This window comes from Strigops habroptila, chromosome 15, assembly GCF_004027225.2.
Source record: "Strigops habroptila isolate Jane chromosome 15, bStrHab1.2.pri, whole genome shotgun sequence".
Lineage (NCBI taxonomy): Eukaryota > Metazoa > Chordata > Aves > Psittaciformes > Psittacidae > Strigops > Strigops habroptila.
In genome coordinates this window covers 5,093,780-5,110,242 of record NC_044291.2, presented here as the reverse complement: position 1 = coordinate 5,110,242, position 16,463 = coordinate 5,093,780, and the positions used below count along the sequence as shown (strand labels likewise).

Sequence of the window (16,463 nt, the reverse complement as noted above, 5' to 3'; positions counted from 1 at the left end):
TCTTCCTCACTGTACTGTCTGTCCAGCTAGCGAGGTAGTGCTGAGCTGTCCCCATCAGACAGCATTTGGCCTTGCAGTACCTTCTGCCTTCAGTCAAGGCAGCCAGATGAGTCTCTTCCTTCCCCATTTGTCTTTCTGCAGGAAGTACTGCCACAACTCCAACCACTCCTCCAACTTCTTCAAAGCCTGACACAGCACCAGGGGTTGCTCCTACTGCACCTGCCTCAAGTCAGCCTCCTGCAGCGGGTGGAGCAGCTGCTTTTTCCTTCATGCCTTCAACAGTGAAGATGCCTGGCTCTACAGGCAGTGATCCTCCACCTTATCCCTTTGCCACTGAAGCCTCCAAGCAAGCCCTGACTCCCAGTCTGCCTACACCAGCAATGTTCTCTTTCTCCTCTGCTTCCCCTAAGTCATCCGTGAGCCCTACTCCTTCTGTAGCCACTACCACAGCTACTGCCACCTCTTTTTCATTTGGATCCATGAACTTCAAACCAGCTGCAGAGAGCTCACCTGGGCCACCTCTCTCCACACCGCCTATTGCACAGAAGACCTCTTTTGCCTCTTCAGCTTCTGCAGTCAAAGTGAACCTCAATGAGAAGTAAATAGATGCAGTAGTTAATGCAGTGGCTGCACACTTGTTAAATTGCTTCAGGCACGGAGAGTGTATGGTAGTTCCGAAGATGGTTTCTGGCTTTTTGCCCTGACAGCTGTTTCCCATGCTCCCAAGAAAACATGAGGAAGCCTCTCTTTATCCGAGTTATAAAAAAAACCCCTCAGTGAAAACCCTCAGTGCTTCCCGTGATAGAGGTTATGTTCATGGGCAAAATAATAGTCAAGGGATAATGCCAAAACTTAGACTGATAATTTGCCAGATTGCCAGAGACCTATTTTTTTCATGTCTTCATAGGCATCAAACAGTAATTCCATGCCTTAGTTTGATGCAAATTATGGTTAAAGACTCCTGGAGAACACGGGGCTTTGAAATCCTTTATGTCTGGGACCTGGTTTAGTGTGGTGGTCATAGCACACGCTGCTTTGAGTGTTTGTTGAAGGTTCCTTACCCCTAACCTAAAGAACAACTCACAGAGCTGAGAGGAAGCTGTACCCATAGCTGGCTGATTTCCACTCCCATGGTCAGTAGAGAAGGTGCCAGACCTTCTAGTTTTGTTCTTCAGTGGATGCTTGGTCACTGACCATAGGATCCGAAATCTTCAAAGCTTGTTCATGCCAACTGCAAGAAAACTAATCTTGATTACAAACTATGCAGACTGAATTTGAGTGATGAGTGTTCTCAGATCATATACCCACTCTTCCCTTCAGCTGCTGAGACTTGCTCTCTCTTTTTAGAAAGAATGGTTTAAAAGATAGAGCTATGCTAATTGGACTTGCTTTCTAGGGAGAGGAATTTACATGTAAATGCATCATAAGAAAATCCTGATGCTTCAAAGGATTATTTTTTAATTAGAAAAATCTTAACTACACCAGGATCTGATGGTGGCTTTTAATGGCTTTTTGAATTTTATATTTTGTGTATAAAGCAAATGATACGCTTGTGAATTGGCTGAATATTTAAATTGACTGCCTTGAGGAGTTGAGTTTGCAGATGAATAGAGATTCATATTTCCTTGCAGAGTCTGAGCTTTGCTGCATGGATGACACTAAAGGCAGCTCAGATTTGCTATAATTGGTGCTTTGGTGCAAAACGATGAGGTGCATTTTGAAGCAGGATGGTACTTTCTGCTGGCATTTAACTTTTGCTCACTGGGTGGGTCTATGGTAACAGTCTTTGTGGTTCCACATATTCAGAAATGATCCTGAATGGCTCCTTCCTAATATCACCAGAAGCTACACTTGTGATTTTGTGTCTGGAACTTGGGTTGTTCCTGATCCCAGAGGATGCTAATTCATTAGAACCCAGCGCTTCAGTTTGGATGGAGGGAAACAGGAACAGTTCAGAGGTGAAAGATGTTCTGTTTTTTGTTGCAGGTTCACTGCTGTAGACACCTCTTCTCCCACTAGCAGCAGTGGTCAGTGCACTTCCCCAATGTTTTCATTCTCAACCACTTCCAAAACTGCCTCTGGAGCTCCTCTGAGCCAGTCCACCCCCCTCGCAGCTTCTCCCACCACACCACTGAAGGCTTCGATCCCTGTGCCTGCTGCGGGTAGGATTCTGATGTGTGTTGTTGGGAATAATGCACTATAAACAATGTTCTAAGAGTTTTAGGACATAATGAGCTTTGTTTGGCTTCTTTCTTGTTTTTCCTGCTGCCTCTACTGATGCAGTGAACCTCCTGATTTCTACACTGTAATGATGGAATGGACTTAGTACTGAAACTGAGAAGTTCTTCAAATTTGCACACTTTGCTCCCTGGAGAGCCAGATGTGAAATGAATATATTCAGCTGCTTAAATTCATCCACAAGTTATAGCACTTTCAGTGCTATACAACTCTGATTATGAATGTTTGTGAGCAGCCACACATATCAGTGCTTTATCTTGCATCTGGAGTGACTAGAGTTCAAAATGATCAGAAATGAGTTTAAATTAGATCACACTCATTTGTTAGTAGAATAATGTTCTATCTCAAATGATCCTGTGACCATATTGAGGTCCTTCAGGAGTGTTAGAGCTACATGCTGGAGAGTGACAGTTGTTACCAATAGCAAGGAAGTAGGATGAGAGCAAACCAGCACCTAAAGAAGGTGTGTTCTTGCACTGGGGCCATACTACTGTTGCTTTCGGATTTGACACTGGCAATTATAGTTATGTGTGATCACAGCCTATTTTCTCAAGCTTTGTGTAAGTTCATAATTTACTGTTTCTCTTTAAATTCCAGTGGCACGTCCTGCTCAAAATATGCTTTCCACTTCTTCAGTACAGAAGACAGCCAAAATCACCCCTTCTGCATCAAAGCCGAGCTCTAGTCAGGTAATGGGAACTTGAGTGGACTCTTTAGAGGCTGAATGTTTTACATGTCCCTTGAATCACTTAGAATTCATTGGACTGAATGACACTCCTTACGTCAAAGAATTAGCTAGCTTTAGATATTAAAATAGTAGCAAATCCGTGGGACTAAACCCATGTTCTATGCATGTCTTTGGGAGCTGTGTTTTGGTGTATGTTGTTGTAATCAGAGTTGTAGAAACTAGTTCTTCCTGTTGTTTTGGAAATGAGGTTTCACAGCTTTCCTACCTAATGAAGCTGTGAAATGAGGTTTCACAGCTTTCCAGTCACGAGGTGTCCTGACTGGGTATTAAGAAAGAAACCAAGTTTGCTGGTTATTAAAAGCAAAGCAGTAATACAGAGCAGCGCACAAAGACTTCCTTTGCTTTCATAAAGCTTTAGCCATGTATCCCTAGGTAGTCTACAGTCCTACTTCAAACATGGACATGCCAATCTTAGTCTGTGGAACTAGTATTTATGCTTATGACAATTGTCTCCCTGGTGTCTGAATGGAGTTTCTAACAGCAGGCCTCTTTTGATATTCTGACCTCCCTGTTGCTAAGGATATTGGTTTTTTGTTTGTCTGTTTTTTTTCCTTTTTTCAGGGCAAATCAGCAGTCCCCAGCACAGCTTTAGATAAACAGGCCCACCAGTGGAAGGATTCAGACCCTGTCACAGCAGGAATCAGAGAAGAGGTGAGATTTCCAACCAGTTCTCTTCATTTTGGAAGCTATAAGACCACAGACGCTTCTTTTCAGTTCACCTATGATCTGATGGTGTCTGTCAGTAGTTTAGGAAACAGAATGGTAATTTTTCCCAAGATAGTCAGCCTGGTTTGTAATTGCTGTTTGTGTGTCCTGTTCAGTCATCCTTAATTTCAGCCACTGTGCTGGAAAAATGGAGCATTTTTCCTGTTAATGTTCAAGAATTTCTTGCTACGGCTGCAAAGTGTCAGGTGTTTATGGTGTGGTAGAAACATTGTCCAAGAGCTGTGACATTTGTTCCAGACCCTGCTATGTTTCAGTGGCTGCACTTTCTTCCTCTTGCCTTTGTAGATTGCACATTTTCAAAAGGAGATGGAGGAACTGAAGGCCCGGACTTCCAAAGCCTGTTTCCAAGTTGGTACTCCAGAGGAAATGAAGATGTTGCGAACTGAGTCAGATGATCTTCACACCTTCCTCTTGGAAATTAAAGAGACAACAGAGGTGGGCAGAGTATCTTCAAACTGTTTAGCTCCTCAGCAATGACTGTTCCTCACCTGTTGTTCCTACTTAACCTGCTAGAGCTGAACTGATGTAGATGGAACATCTGACTGTGCTGCTTTAACGTAGGGGTAACATCTGCATTTGTGCTTTCAGGCAGACACTTGCAGAAGCCCTTGTGCTAGAGATGGCAATTACAAACAGATACTTTGAACCTTGTTCCATCTGTTCTACTTGCAGTCACTTCATGGAGATATTAGTATTCTGAAGACAACCTTGCTGGAGGGATTTGCAGGGGTAGAAGAGGCTAGAGAGCAGAACAAACGGAATCATAGCTCGGGATATCTACACTTACTCTATAAGAAACCTTTGGATCCCAAGAGTGAAGCACAGCTTCAGGTATGAAGTGTGTCAGCCAACTTCTAATCTAGAGTTTGAAATAAAATAAAACAAAACTGTGGCTTGCGTGTAAGTGCCCAGCAGTTCTATTCTGCTGTAGGTATTTGCTGTTTCAACATAGTCTAGTAAAAGCGTGATGAGCTTTGTTTTCCATGAGTTTGCAAGACATGCTGAAAATCCTCTGTGTTGTTGCAGTTTGCAGTGATGACTCAAAACTGCTGAAAGGCAGTAGTTCACCTGAGATCCAAGTCTATTCTAAGCTTAGAATGTGACTCTTGACATCCTGTTCCTTCTCAGCCTGTAGTGTTTGCTCAGGGATTTCAGTTAAAAGAATATTTTTTTCCAACACTTTGTAGAAGAGTTCTTAGAATTATTTTTATCTTCAGCAAGTGCCTTATGGAACAATTTGATGATTTAATATGACTTACAGAATTGTGTGGTTAATTTCATGGATGGCAGATCATAAAGCTAAATGATATTCTAAAAGCTGGCACACAAAGGCAGATAACCAGCAGCACATAAAGAGGCTTTCAAAGGCATGAAAGAAACTAGGGGTGAAGCACTCTTGCAGCTCGTGATGAAAGGGCTATTTAACCCTAAGCAGAATAGAGTGAATGTGCCCTACAAATGATACTTGGTCTTGAGGGGAACTTACCAGTGTATAAAAGATCTTTGACTAGCAGGCCGAAGACATAATTGAATGTCATCTTTATTACAGTAGGTATCAAGAGCTTGCACACTGTTACTAGAAGTCAGCTGATACGAAGTAATTTCTTTTAGGTCTGATCTCTAATCTTCACCTGGATTCTGTAGATTGATTCTCAGTCTTAATTGTATGCCTGCTTTGATGTCCAGTATGTCTCTCTGGCATTTCAAGCTTATGCTCATGACTTCAGAGAGGTGACAATCTTGAAATGTGTGTTTTACTGATCTAGAGAGAGGATCACGGTGAAAGAATAACAGACTGAGAGAGAAGTGGAAGTGGATTGGAATGTAAGGAGAGAGCTGTGTCAGGTCAACTTTCGGAAAGTTTATGAGAAAGACACCTCTAGTCTGACTCTTAAATTTTGTTCAGTCTACATAATCCCCATTCTCCAGGGTGAGAAAAGCTCACTTAGTTAACTTCATGTATTGGTTTTCAATGATCCTGAGGCTTTTCTGATGTCCAGCCATATTGATTTGCTGTCCTGAGAGTGGCTGCTATATAACACTGCTAGTTGCTGGAGAGAGGAAACCTGTGCTTGGTAGTGTGTAACAGCCCACAGTAGGACTGGATTTAGTTACAGCTTGAGTATGTCACATTAGAATTTCATGCTGTATCTTGAGAACAGTTGCAGTGGAATTTTTCCCAAGCTGTGTTACTTGGCTGCTTTATCGTTGTGTTTCAGGGAGCATTCTGTTGAGATGAGCTGAAACCAACTGCAGTTTCCATTTCCACTTTACGAGATCAGAGTTCAAGACATGTTCATGCCATGACAGGCTGGAGGGATGACAATAATAAGACTGAACACTGGTTTTGTTTAGGGAGCACGGCTTGTAGCCAGAGGTCTCTGGCTTAGTTGTGCAACTCTGTGGTTGTGGATAAGTCACTTTACTTTTTCTGTGTCCTTTTCTCTTTCCTACCTATAAAAATCAAGTTAATTCCTTGCCTTAATGTGGGAGTTATGAGCATTTGTGAATATTTTCATGAATCATGGTCTGTGAATGCTGGTATCCTAGAGCCATGTGAATAGCCTGCAAAGCTTTGATCACCTATAATTGTTGGAAGTTTCAACACTGTAAAATGGGAGCAAATGAATCATGTTCTGGGAATGAGATTTGAAATAAGGTTTGTTTTGTGTAATGCCTGATGTTTGTAAAACCCTTTCTGCAAGGACCTGGCAACGTTTTGCAAACATTATGGAAAATATTATTTCCAGTTGAGAGCTGGAATAAAATGTCCAAGCCAAGCCCTGTGAGTACTCCAGTCATCGATAAGTGGATTTTCACCACGTTGGGTTCTGTTGTGCTGATAAAACTTTCCAGGCAGAAATATGGGAAAGTGCTGCATGGCTTGGACTGAATGAGCTTAAAGGGTCTTCAGCTTCTTCGACTGAAACTGAGATTTCTGAAGTGAATGACAAGCTGACTTTGTTTTGCGTGGTAGGAAATTCGACGCTTGCACCAGTACGTCAAGTTTGCTGTTCAGGATGTGAATGACGTTCTGGATTTGGAGTGGGATCGGCACCTGGAACAGAAGAAAAAGCAGAAGTGAGTAACTGAAACTGGAATACAGAACAAGGAATAGGGCATTTTTCTCTAATCAACAAACAAAAGCCGTTTTCCATTTAACAATATGATCTCTTACAAAGGGTCTAGGAATAAAGCTTGACTATGACACCTAATGGGAGCTATAGGTTCAGGCTGTTTGGCTTCATGCCTGTTACAAGCTCACTGCATCTCTGTGTACAGTGTAAATTGTGCTTATAGGATAAAATATAAAATAAGCTTTGTAGAAACCAAATACATCCATTGGTGGTAGCGGCTGAAACCTTCCTAATGAATAAAACATCTGGAAGTAAATGATCTAAATGAATAAACTTGCAGCATATCCAAAGGAGAACATTTGAGATGAACTGAACTGCTTTGGTGTTCAAACCAAGCCACGTTTGACCTCATAGAGTTTAAGAAGGTAGAACCACTAAACTACTTTGTGTATGCATGCTCGCTTGTGGCCAGATATCTGGAGTGGTCCTTATGCCTGTCTCTTGATCTCATGTCTCAAGGCGTCTGATAGTTCCTGAGAGAGAGACCTTGTTTAACACCCTGGCTAATAACCGGGAAATAATCAACCAGCAGAGGAAGAGACTAAATCAGCTCATGAACAGCCTGCAGCAGCTCCGACTGTATAATCAGACATCTCAGTGGAGTGTTCCCAGTGATACATCTTCTCTTAGCAGTGCTCAAAGGTATGTGAAACACAAGTTCCTGGGTAGTGTTGACACTCCTTCTCTCTTGCCCCCAGCAATATGCAAGGGTGCATCCTCCAAAGCATGATGTTTTGTGGATGTGGTATGGGAAGACAGGATGTCCTAAAAATGATACTAAACTATGCCCATGTAATAGAGAAGCTCATGGGTTGTGTTGTGACACACGCTATTTGATGCTCATTGGAAATTTCCCCTACAAGTTATAATTTTTATAGTAAACAGGGTAATAGAGCATTTGGGCTGAGGTACTGCTGGTTGTCTGACTTCAAGGGAGGAAGTGAATGGCTCTCAGAGTTACAAAATAATTAAAGATGCATGTGTTTAAATAGCATAGTATCTAGAGGAGCCAGTTGTTCTTCCAGACCAGCCAATGGTTCCAGTGGCTTCTTTGGCCCCTTTTTGTTCTTGATTGGGTTGGGTTTTTTATGCTGATCATGGTTTTTCACTGCTCTGCCTTGTCCCAGTTTTGACAGTGACCTTGAAAGCCTGCGCAATGCCTTGTTGAAAACTACCTTGGAATCACATGCCAAACCTCTGCCTAAAGTACCTGGTAATTTATTCTTTCTTCCTGCATTCACACCGTAAATGTGAACTGCTTTTTTTTTGGCTTGCAGTTTGATTATAGACTAACAGCTGTCTTTGGTTTTCCAGCTAAGTTATCCACCGTGAAACAGGCACAGTTGAGGAATTTCCTAGCCAAGAGGAAAACTCCACCAATTAGGTCTACAGCTCCAGGTAAACGTTTAGTTACCATAGAAGTCTGAAATGCTTTCCCACAGCAGGTAAGTGACTCTCCTGGAATCAGTCCTGAGGTTACCTTTTGGCTTCTAGCCTCTCAATCCCTACTTGTCATTTTCTGTTCCCCCATCTGCACTCAGTAAGTTTCCTTCAGTTACCATCTTGTTGAAGGCTGCCTTTCCGGGCAGTTAAGAAGTCAAGAATCCTATCAATGTAGGATTAAAACAAGCCAGTAGGAGAGCATCCTAAAATAGGATGTCTCTGTCTTGACTGTTAGGCTGGATGGTTCCCTCTGCTTTTAACGCACATATGTGATTTTGTTTCTGATATTGCAGCAAGTTTGTCCCGATCTGCCTTCTTATCCACAAGATATTATGAAGACTTGGATGAAGTCAGTTCAACATCCTCAGTTTCCCAGTCACTGGAGAATGATGATTCACAGGCAGTGGACCAGGAAGAAGAGGCTGCTCCAGTCCAAGTCCCTCGTCATGCTCCTGTTGTCCGTACTCCCTCTATCCAGCCTGGTTTGATGGTGCAGTCTCCATCCTTTGGGAAACAGCAGCTCTCCCTGGGTACTTTGCGTGAGTTGTTTTTGCAGTGTCTCTTCTGTCCTGCATGTGTTCATGTCTCAGTATCATTAACCACTGTGTCCATTGCCAGTGCTTCAGGTCCTGGAGAAATGAGACTGCAGCATGCAGGTTTACATTGCCAAGTTTCCAGAAGCAGTTAGCAGACAGGCATTGTAACCTCATGAACTTCACCTAAAAGCACTAAAATGTCTTGACTCATTGACTCTGTTTTTCTGATAGCCTGTTTCTTTCAGCTAGTACTGACCATAGGTAGCATTGTCTTCCTTTAGTAACTTGCCTTAGGTGTATTCTTCAAATAATGTCTAAAGACCAGGAAACGAAGTACTACTGCATTTGGTTGGTGTGGCCAAGGTTAGGAGTTCTGAGCCCAGTAAGAATTATATTTGTATACAGTCAGTTTTCCTTGTGTGAGACATCTTTTTATTTTTTTCATCTCTGTAGCCAGGGAGAAAAATAAGGTGTCAGCAGAAGTGTCTGTAACAGCAAACTGAAAGTCGTTGAAATAATAGCTATTGAGACTTCCTTGCTAAATTCATTGGGATATACAGAAACTGCCAGGGACAGATTGTGTTGATTGTTTAAAAGCCCTGCAGTCTTATCAGAAGGAAGCTACGTACTTAGAGGAGAAAGGCTTTCAAGTCTCTCTGATATGTAGAATTATAATGAACTATAACATTTTTGTTTGCTTGGTTTTAGTGTCTACATCTTCAAACCGAATCATACCACAAGGGGCAGACAGTACGATGCTTGCAACAAAGACTGTGAAACACGGGGCCCCTGCTCCCACGGTCACTGTTCCAGCACCACAAGCAGCTGCTGCTGCAGCTCTGCGGAGGCAGATGGCTAACCAGTCCCCAGGTAAAAAGATGGCTAATTGCCTAAGTGATCTCTGAGCAGTTGAATGTGGCTTTCACAGAAACTTAGTGCTCTCAAAGGAGAAGATCATCAAACAAAATGTGATGCAGATTTGTATTTGTTGCATCTCTGAGCTATCCAGTGTTTCTTTGTCTTCCTTCTTCCTTTAAGCTACAAGTAGAAAGTGCCTGAGAAACTCTCACCTTGGGTTTCTTAGTACCCCTTCTCATCTGTTCAGTGGCAGAAATGTTGATAACTCTTAGAAGATCCTGGCATGGCAATTGATCTGTGTGTGAGAAACTGTTGGAGAGCAGAGAAAGGATGTCACTGGCCTGTATTAATAACTGTTCATTATTCAGCTAGGCAATTAAAGATCTGAATTGGAAAACAATTTTAATATTGGAAAGCTGAACTATTGAATTAAGTCTTGAATCTGCTTGTAAGGTTTTGAGTTGACAGGAGAAAGGCTTAAATTGGGAAACCATTCTTGTTGGGTTTTAGACAACACTGCAGCGTCAGTACAGAAAAGAAACAAAATTCGGTTACTACTAGTTTATTTTCCTTGCCCAAAGAGAGCTTAAGTGTAGAAAGTGGACTAGTGATACGAATTCTGATGGAGGCCAGGTGTAACTACACAGGTCATGTCTGTAAACCTGAGATGTTGCAATGTAGGTAAGGAAAAATTTGTAAGAATAAATAGGTTTGGTCAGTTAACAATGAAAAATGTACCAACTAGATAGAAAGCTGTCTGCTTCTTTGGTGTCCAGTAAGAAGACTGACATACCAAACGTTTTGGGCCAGATACACCATATACCTTCTAGAAACCTGGATGGATTTCTTCTGAAGTTACTCATTAGGCACCATATTGAATGAAATGCTTAATATGGAGATCATCTTTATGCAATTTTTTTTCCTTCTCTTTTCCTTAAAGCTGTAAGCACCTCCTTGACTGAATCAACTCTGAAGAACGTTCCTCAAGTGGTGAATGTGCGAGAACTCAAGACTAGTGCATTGACTCCGGCTGTCTCTGCAGTAATAGGGTGAGTGGGTTCTCCTCTTCTTTCTGGTAGCTTTGGGTAGCACTTGCAATAAAGCACGTCTGCCGATGGGGAGCAGTAGTAGTATTTTACATAGTCTGAAAATGTAAGACCTAAAGTAGATGCATTTAGAGAAGAGTATTGGGTTTGTTGAATGAAAGGAAGAAATGCTTTATTTCCAGGTCATTTAAGGATTTGCTAATGGCTTGTCCTGAACAAATGACAAGACCATCATTAACCTCCTTCTCCATTAGTCTGTGAAATGTGTTTTAGTGCATCCTTTCTGTTTGAAATCCAATGGTTTTACTGCTAATAGGTACTTTGGATCTGGTACCTGTCCAGTCACTACTTCTGTTCTGCCTCTGTGTGAGGGATGCGCACCCCTCTGTCACTGAGTGTGGTCTGTGACCTTAAGCTGTCCAGATGTTGTTCCTTATACTTCATCATCCGTTACAGAGAAAAACTTCTCTGGAGTTACGCCTCTTCTGTCTGTCCTCAGATTCACCCCCTGAGGGAGGGAGGGAGAACTGTGCTCTGGCTTTTCTGGAAACTTCTCTCAAATTCTTTGACATCAGAATTTTGACTGAAGTGCTGGGTGTCAGTAAGGGCTGATCTTTGGAAAAATACGGAGCTGCAAGTCTTTCTTCCTCATGAGTAGATTATAAATGTTGCCTTTAACATTTAACCTTGAATTTGTAAAGGCTTCGTGTGAGTTAGCTGTAACACTTGGCTTTCCTACTTCTGTCTCCTACAGACAACAGCCAGCTCAGCTCATTCCAGGGATTTCTGTCTTATCACCAGGCTTTGTCACCAGCCACAGAACTTGCCCTTTTCCCTGTCCTCCTAATGACCTTGAAACTGTCTTTGCTTGGAAATTCCTGTGATTGCTTAAAACCAAGATAATGCTTGTCCATTTTTGGACTGGGGAGGCAAGGGCACTACTGAAAAGTCTGGGCAAAGTTGGGCTTACTGTGTAAAGCAGGAGAAACTCTCCACATACATTTGACATGTCCACACGGAGTTGTAAATGCTTTATTCATGTAACTGTGGGCTATATGTGCGGCTCCTGGAACAATTTCTCTCGTGCATCACTTCTGATTTTCTTACATGTGTGTATACTCTTCATTGTCAAAGAAAAAAGGTGAATTTGATGCAGCTTTTCGAAAAGGGAACAGAGTCTTCTAGTGCTGGTACTCAGCTGCTGACCTTGACACTTGCTTCACGGCTTCTTCTGCATTTTAGTTGGGAAACAGTTTGGGAGCTTTTAGCTATTTTATTTTCTCCTAAAAGTGATAAACTGAGAGGGGGAACGGCAATGCTACATCTTTTGAAATTAAAATTTGCAGACAGCTCTGCCTGGGAGGTTTTGCTAAAAGCAGTGTTGTGGCAAGGAAGAGTTCTCCACTCTTAGTTTCATCAAAACTATTATAAGGAAAGTAAAGAGTACTGGCTGTACATAGACAAGGACACGAGCGAGCAATACCTATGAGATTGGTTTTCACTTGAACTGTAGTTAAAGACCTGTCTTACTTTCAAGTCGTTTTAGGCTGACAGTATTGATTGATCTCTCTAACTTATAGAGCACGAGCTAGCTTGGTATCTTGAAGGCTTTTTACAGTCTTATCTTATAGCTGACCTCATAAAAATGTACCCTCTAAAAATTCTGCCCAGATGAACCGTGCCTGCCAGTCAGACTCAGCTCCAAAATAAAGAGCATTCACCCAGCAAAGTTAATTCTTCAGTTTTTGCTACTTCAGCCATCCTGGCTCTCTTCTGCCGCCGCAGCACACTCTTTGGGTTGTTAAGCAGTAACGGGTTTTCAGTTGTTATCAGTTGTTCAATGGCCTGTGGTGAGGTGTGTTGGTGGTCCCAGTCCAGTTACTTATATAGAGTTTCCAGTGCAAAAACCCCTCTTTCCACAACTGAAGTCAAACCCAGCATTTTCATAGGCTTGTTGGAGAAGCTGTGGGTTAAGTGATCTTTAGACTTTTCTATTGAAAAGGTCTCACCCTAACAGACCTTCTGTTGGTTTCTTCTTTGTTCAGGGTGCCTGTGAGCTTGAAATTTACAGCTGTGCTTCCCAACATGGACTCTTTCCAGTGCTAATCTTGAAGTTTTTCTGGTTTGCTTTACTTTTGCTCTGGGCATAGGACAAATCTAGGCCATGCAACAGAGAGAGAGAGTGCTCATTGCTAGAAGGAAGGACTTGCAAGCTGTTGAAGGCACAAAACCCTATCCAAGACCAGATGGCTGTGCAAAATTACCATTTCATGTGTGCATCCCCTTCCTTTGGAACATAGTAGGAAATTTCTGTGAGTTAGCCTATAGCTGATCAAATAGTAAATGCAGTTTGGGAGTCCTCATGGGTTAGGAGATACACAACTTTTAATGCCCAGATTCTGTCTGGGATTTGAACTTAAGCTTCTGAAAGCTACTGGTATTGGCCATGTAAACTGCTGAAGCTGGTCAGCCACAGACCTGAGGAGATACTAAAACTGGATGGCTCTTCCCAAGTTATGGTGGTGTGGTGTGTTAGTGGCCCACAGCAGGTAGGTAGGATGCTTCACCTCAGAAGTAGCTGCCATTCTGCAGCAATTATCTGTGGCCTTTGATATACAATTTATTTCATGGTTAAAATTCCCAAACCTATAATGTAGAATGTAGGTTAATTTTATTACAGTTCTTGCCATGACTTATTAATGTTTATACGACACTTCAAAGACATGAAGCGCTTCCCCCCCACACCCCCAGCTTTGCCTCCTTGCTCAGCATTCAGAGTTGCATGTACTTGTCTGGGCTCCACACTACAAAGGAAGCTTCTTAAATTTGTTATCCACTAGGCATAAAATTGTAATCCCCTTACCTGCTGATTTTTCATCAACTCCCTGTAAAATAGAAAGGCCTGACTCTCTTCAGAGACAAGAGTGTGTGAAGAAGACTTGATCGTTTAAGTCTAGAGCTTTAAACACATTTGCAGACTTCCTTTGTTAAATGTAGCTGATTCATTTAAGAGGTTTATTCCCTAATCAGATTTGTTAGTTTGGAGTTGTGTGTGGAATCTTTAATAGCGGCGGTAGTTCAAGACTTCTGGAAGCTGTGCTTTTGAAAGGTGAGGACGCCCTCTTTTAGACTAGTCATTCATCTAACATTTTAATTTTTACTTTTGAAGGTCATCTGTACCTCACTCTGCAGCCCAGGCAGTCCACCAAGTTTTGGCAACTGTTGCTACCAATCAAGCTAAACAGGTATCTCTATAGAACCCTTTCCCTGTGGAATAGTGTACCTGGGCATGCTCAGCACAGTTTGGGGGTGTAATTGTTGGTGAAGAGGTGATTTAAAAATCTCTCTTCACAACTTGTCCTGCATTCCTGGCAAACCATTTATTTCTCTGTGACCTCGACAGTGTGATCCCAGGCATATCTTTGTTATGTCTTGCTTTTTCTTTCTTTTGAAGACTTGCAGCTTTCTAGTGGCCACAGCCTTACAGCAGTAAGGGTAGCAACTGACAACAAAGAAAACAGATTGGGTAGATATACCTAAATTTCACCAAGAAATCCCCAAAACAAAACAAAAAGTGCTATGCAATCAAGGGAGAGTAGTTTGTCTATGCTCTTATTCTACTGAAAACGTTTCTTACTGGTCTGCAAGCTGCTAAGTTTTACATCCACACATCAAAAAAAGATGCAGCAGTCTTTGTCCCCTGGAATCATTGAGCTGTTGCCCGTGGAGGCTTGCTGGCCTCTGCAAGAGACTTGTTGAATAAGTTGAGTATTGACCCTGTATTTAAGCGTCAGGGCATAATGGGCCCGAGATTGAAGGGCACTTCTAAGTGCTTCAACCACCTTCCTCTATTTAGTTCTTAAGTCTTTGCATGACGCTCGTGATACCCGACCAGGGTCATAAGGACCTTTGTTAATGGACAGACTGCACTGACCTGAAGTGGTATTGTGTTTTTAGACACCTCTAACAAGCTCACTTAAGGGACAGACTCCACCTTCCTCTGTGTGTGCACCCTGTCCTACGGCATCTACAGCTGGTCCAACATCTTCCAGCAACAAAATCTCAGGTAAGTTGTCTTTAGTGGAGGTGGAAGTAAGGCCTGGATGTCTCTTGCTACCTGTCAGGCTGCACAATCCAGAGAATGAAGACACTGAGGAAAAGGATTTGCCTCCACTGAGAGGCTGCTGTGCCAATCTTGAGGGAGAGAACTTGAAAAACCAAGGTACAGAAGAGCAGCAGAGTTGTTTTGCATACTGCCCTATATTTTGTCTCTGTTCCTGCATCTAGAATTCAGTGATAAAATTCCTTGTTCAGAGGGGACTGAGAATGTGTAACCCTTATCAAGAAATGTTGAAAGCACATCTACCAAAGTCTGCTGTGGTTTGAAAACAAAAAGCAGCCATCTTTGCCATTTTGGTTTTTAAACATGAAAATCATGCTGGTTTTAAACATGCTGGTTTGATTTTTAAACACGTGGCACCATAGGAGTACCTGAACTAGCCTGAAATGAGCAAATTTAGGTACTGGGTCTGTTGAGCACTAAACTTCAAAGCCAGTTCAGGTACTGTGATCAGTCACACACGGTTTAGAGGCTTCTAAGGAAAGGAGTTTACATCATTCAGTGCAAATGGGGGAAGATGGAACACTTAGGGAAAGAAGGAATTGATTTTTAATGTGTATTAGATAATAATGCTTGCACTGGACATGGTTTTATAAGCTTCTTGCATAAATGTCTGAAATCCATCTCTGGTCTTCTGCCTTTAATCTGTGGATGTAGGTTGCCTCTTAGCCAGGGGTAAGAAGCAGTAAAAATAGCTAGGGATCATATTTGACTTGGCAAACACTTGTTCAATTTTGGTTTATTGAAAACATCAGCTCCTGAATTTGAGAGTACTTCCTTTGTATTTAAAACATGATTCAGTGTGTTGACGAGAGAATTTAACAAGGATTTTTGGTTTTGTTTAGGTTTTTATTGTTTCGTTATTTATTATTATATGAAGATGATGGCACCTATCTTTGCTCTAATCTGGTATATATTAGTGCCTTAAATCTTTGAAATAATTCATGTGTTCTCTGATCTACCAACAGTAGCAGGAATGTTTCTATATAAATATCAGACCTGATATAAGTGGCAAGAAAGCTTTGTTTCCAATTGATAAAATTGCTGGCTGTGTGCAAGCTGTTCCTTCCTTTTCTGATAGTTAGATGACAAGGTGCTTTTTTTTCTCTTTTGTAACACTTGTTCTTGTGTCTTATAGGACAAGGGACAGTAAAAACAGTTACAGCTGTGGCCTCTTCTACTGTGACATCAGTACAAGCAACAACTGCACAGCTTAACAAAGCCTTCTCCTTTTCTTCTGTGGGGTCTGTATGAATGTTAATATTTCTTTGTAGCTGATATTAAACATGAGTATTGGCTGTTACACCAAGTGTTACCTACAAGCTGCATAACGCTGTAGAATGGCACCTGCAAACCTTAGATTGGGAGGGCAGGGGTTGCACCAGAGTTCTTGGAAAAGACCTTCTTGTTTGTGGAATTCTACCTGAGTGAGGTCTGAAGGTCTGTGAAAATTCAACACAATATCATGTTTCTTTGGGTCTTTTCAGTCTGTAACTAATCAAGAGTCCATAATGACTGGTTTGCTTTTCAGGTTTATCTAGAGTGGACTATTGAACAAATCATACGCTGTGTAATGGTGCTTCTCATCATTAGGTGATGATTTGAGATTAG

The 16,463-nt window shown here is 41.9% G+C and overlaps 1 protein-coding gene across 5 annotated transcripts in view; it reads left to right on the top strand.

The window, feature by feature from the left end:
* The window catches only part of NUP214 (nucleoporin 214), a 44,043-nt gene that overhangs the window by 9,938 nt on the left and 17,642 nt on the right, over positions 1-16,463 (top strand). For 4 of the 5 annotated variants that reach the window (XM_030506992.1, XM_030506990.1, XM_030506991.1 and 1 more), the window contains exons 12-27: positions 142-598; positions 1,987-2,162; positions 2,836-2,927; positions 3,548-3,637; positions 3,998-4,147; positions 4,385-4,543; positions 6,690-6,793; positions 7,309-7,491; positions 7,977-8,062; positions 8,164-8,247; positions 8,586-8,831; positions 9,537-9,698; positions 10,627-10,735; positions 13,902-13,977; positions 14,690-14,798; positions 15,991-16,096. In XM_030506992.1, coding sequence (XP_030362852.1) covers positions 142-598; positions 1,987-2,162; positions 2,836-2,927; positions 3,548-3,637; positions 3,998-4,147; positions 4,385-4,543; positions 6,690-6,793; positions 7,309-7,491; positions 7,977-8,062; positions 8,164-8,247; positions 8,586-8,831; positions 9,537-9,698; positions 10,627-10,735; positions 13,902-13,977; positions 14,690-14,798; positions 15,991-16,096 — 2,389 coding nt within the window. The remainder of the gene's footprint in view (positions 1-141; positions 599-1,986; positions 2,163-2,835; positions 2,928-3,547; positions 3,638-3,997; positions 4,148-4,384; positions 4,544-6,689; positions 6,794-7,308; positions 7,492-7,976; positions 8,063-8,163; positions 8,248-8,585; positions 8,832-9,536; positions 9,699-10,626; positions 10,736-13,901; positions 13,978-14,689; positions 14,799-15,990; positions 16,097-16,463) is intronic. The other variant, XM_030506993.1, reaches the window with a different exon arrangement.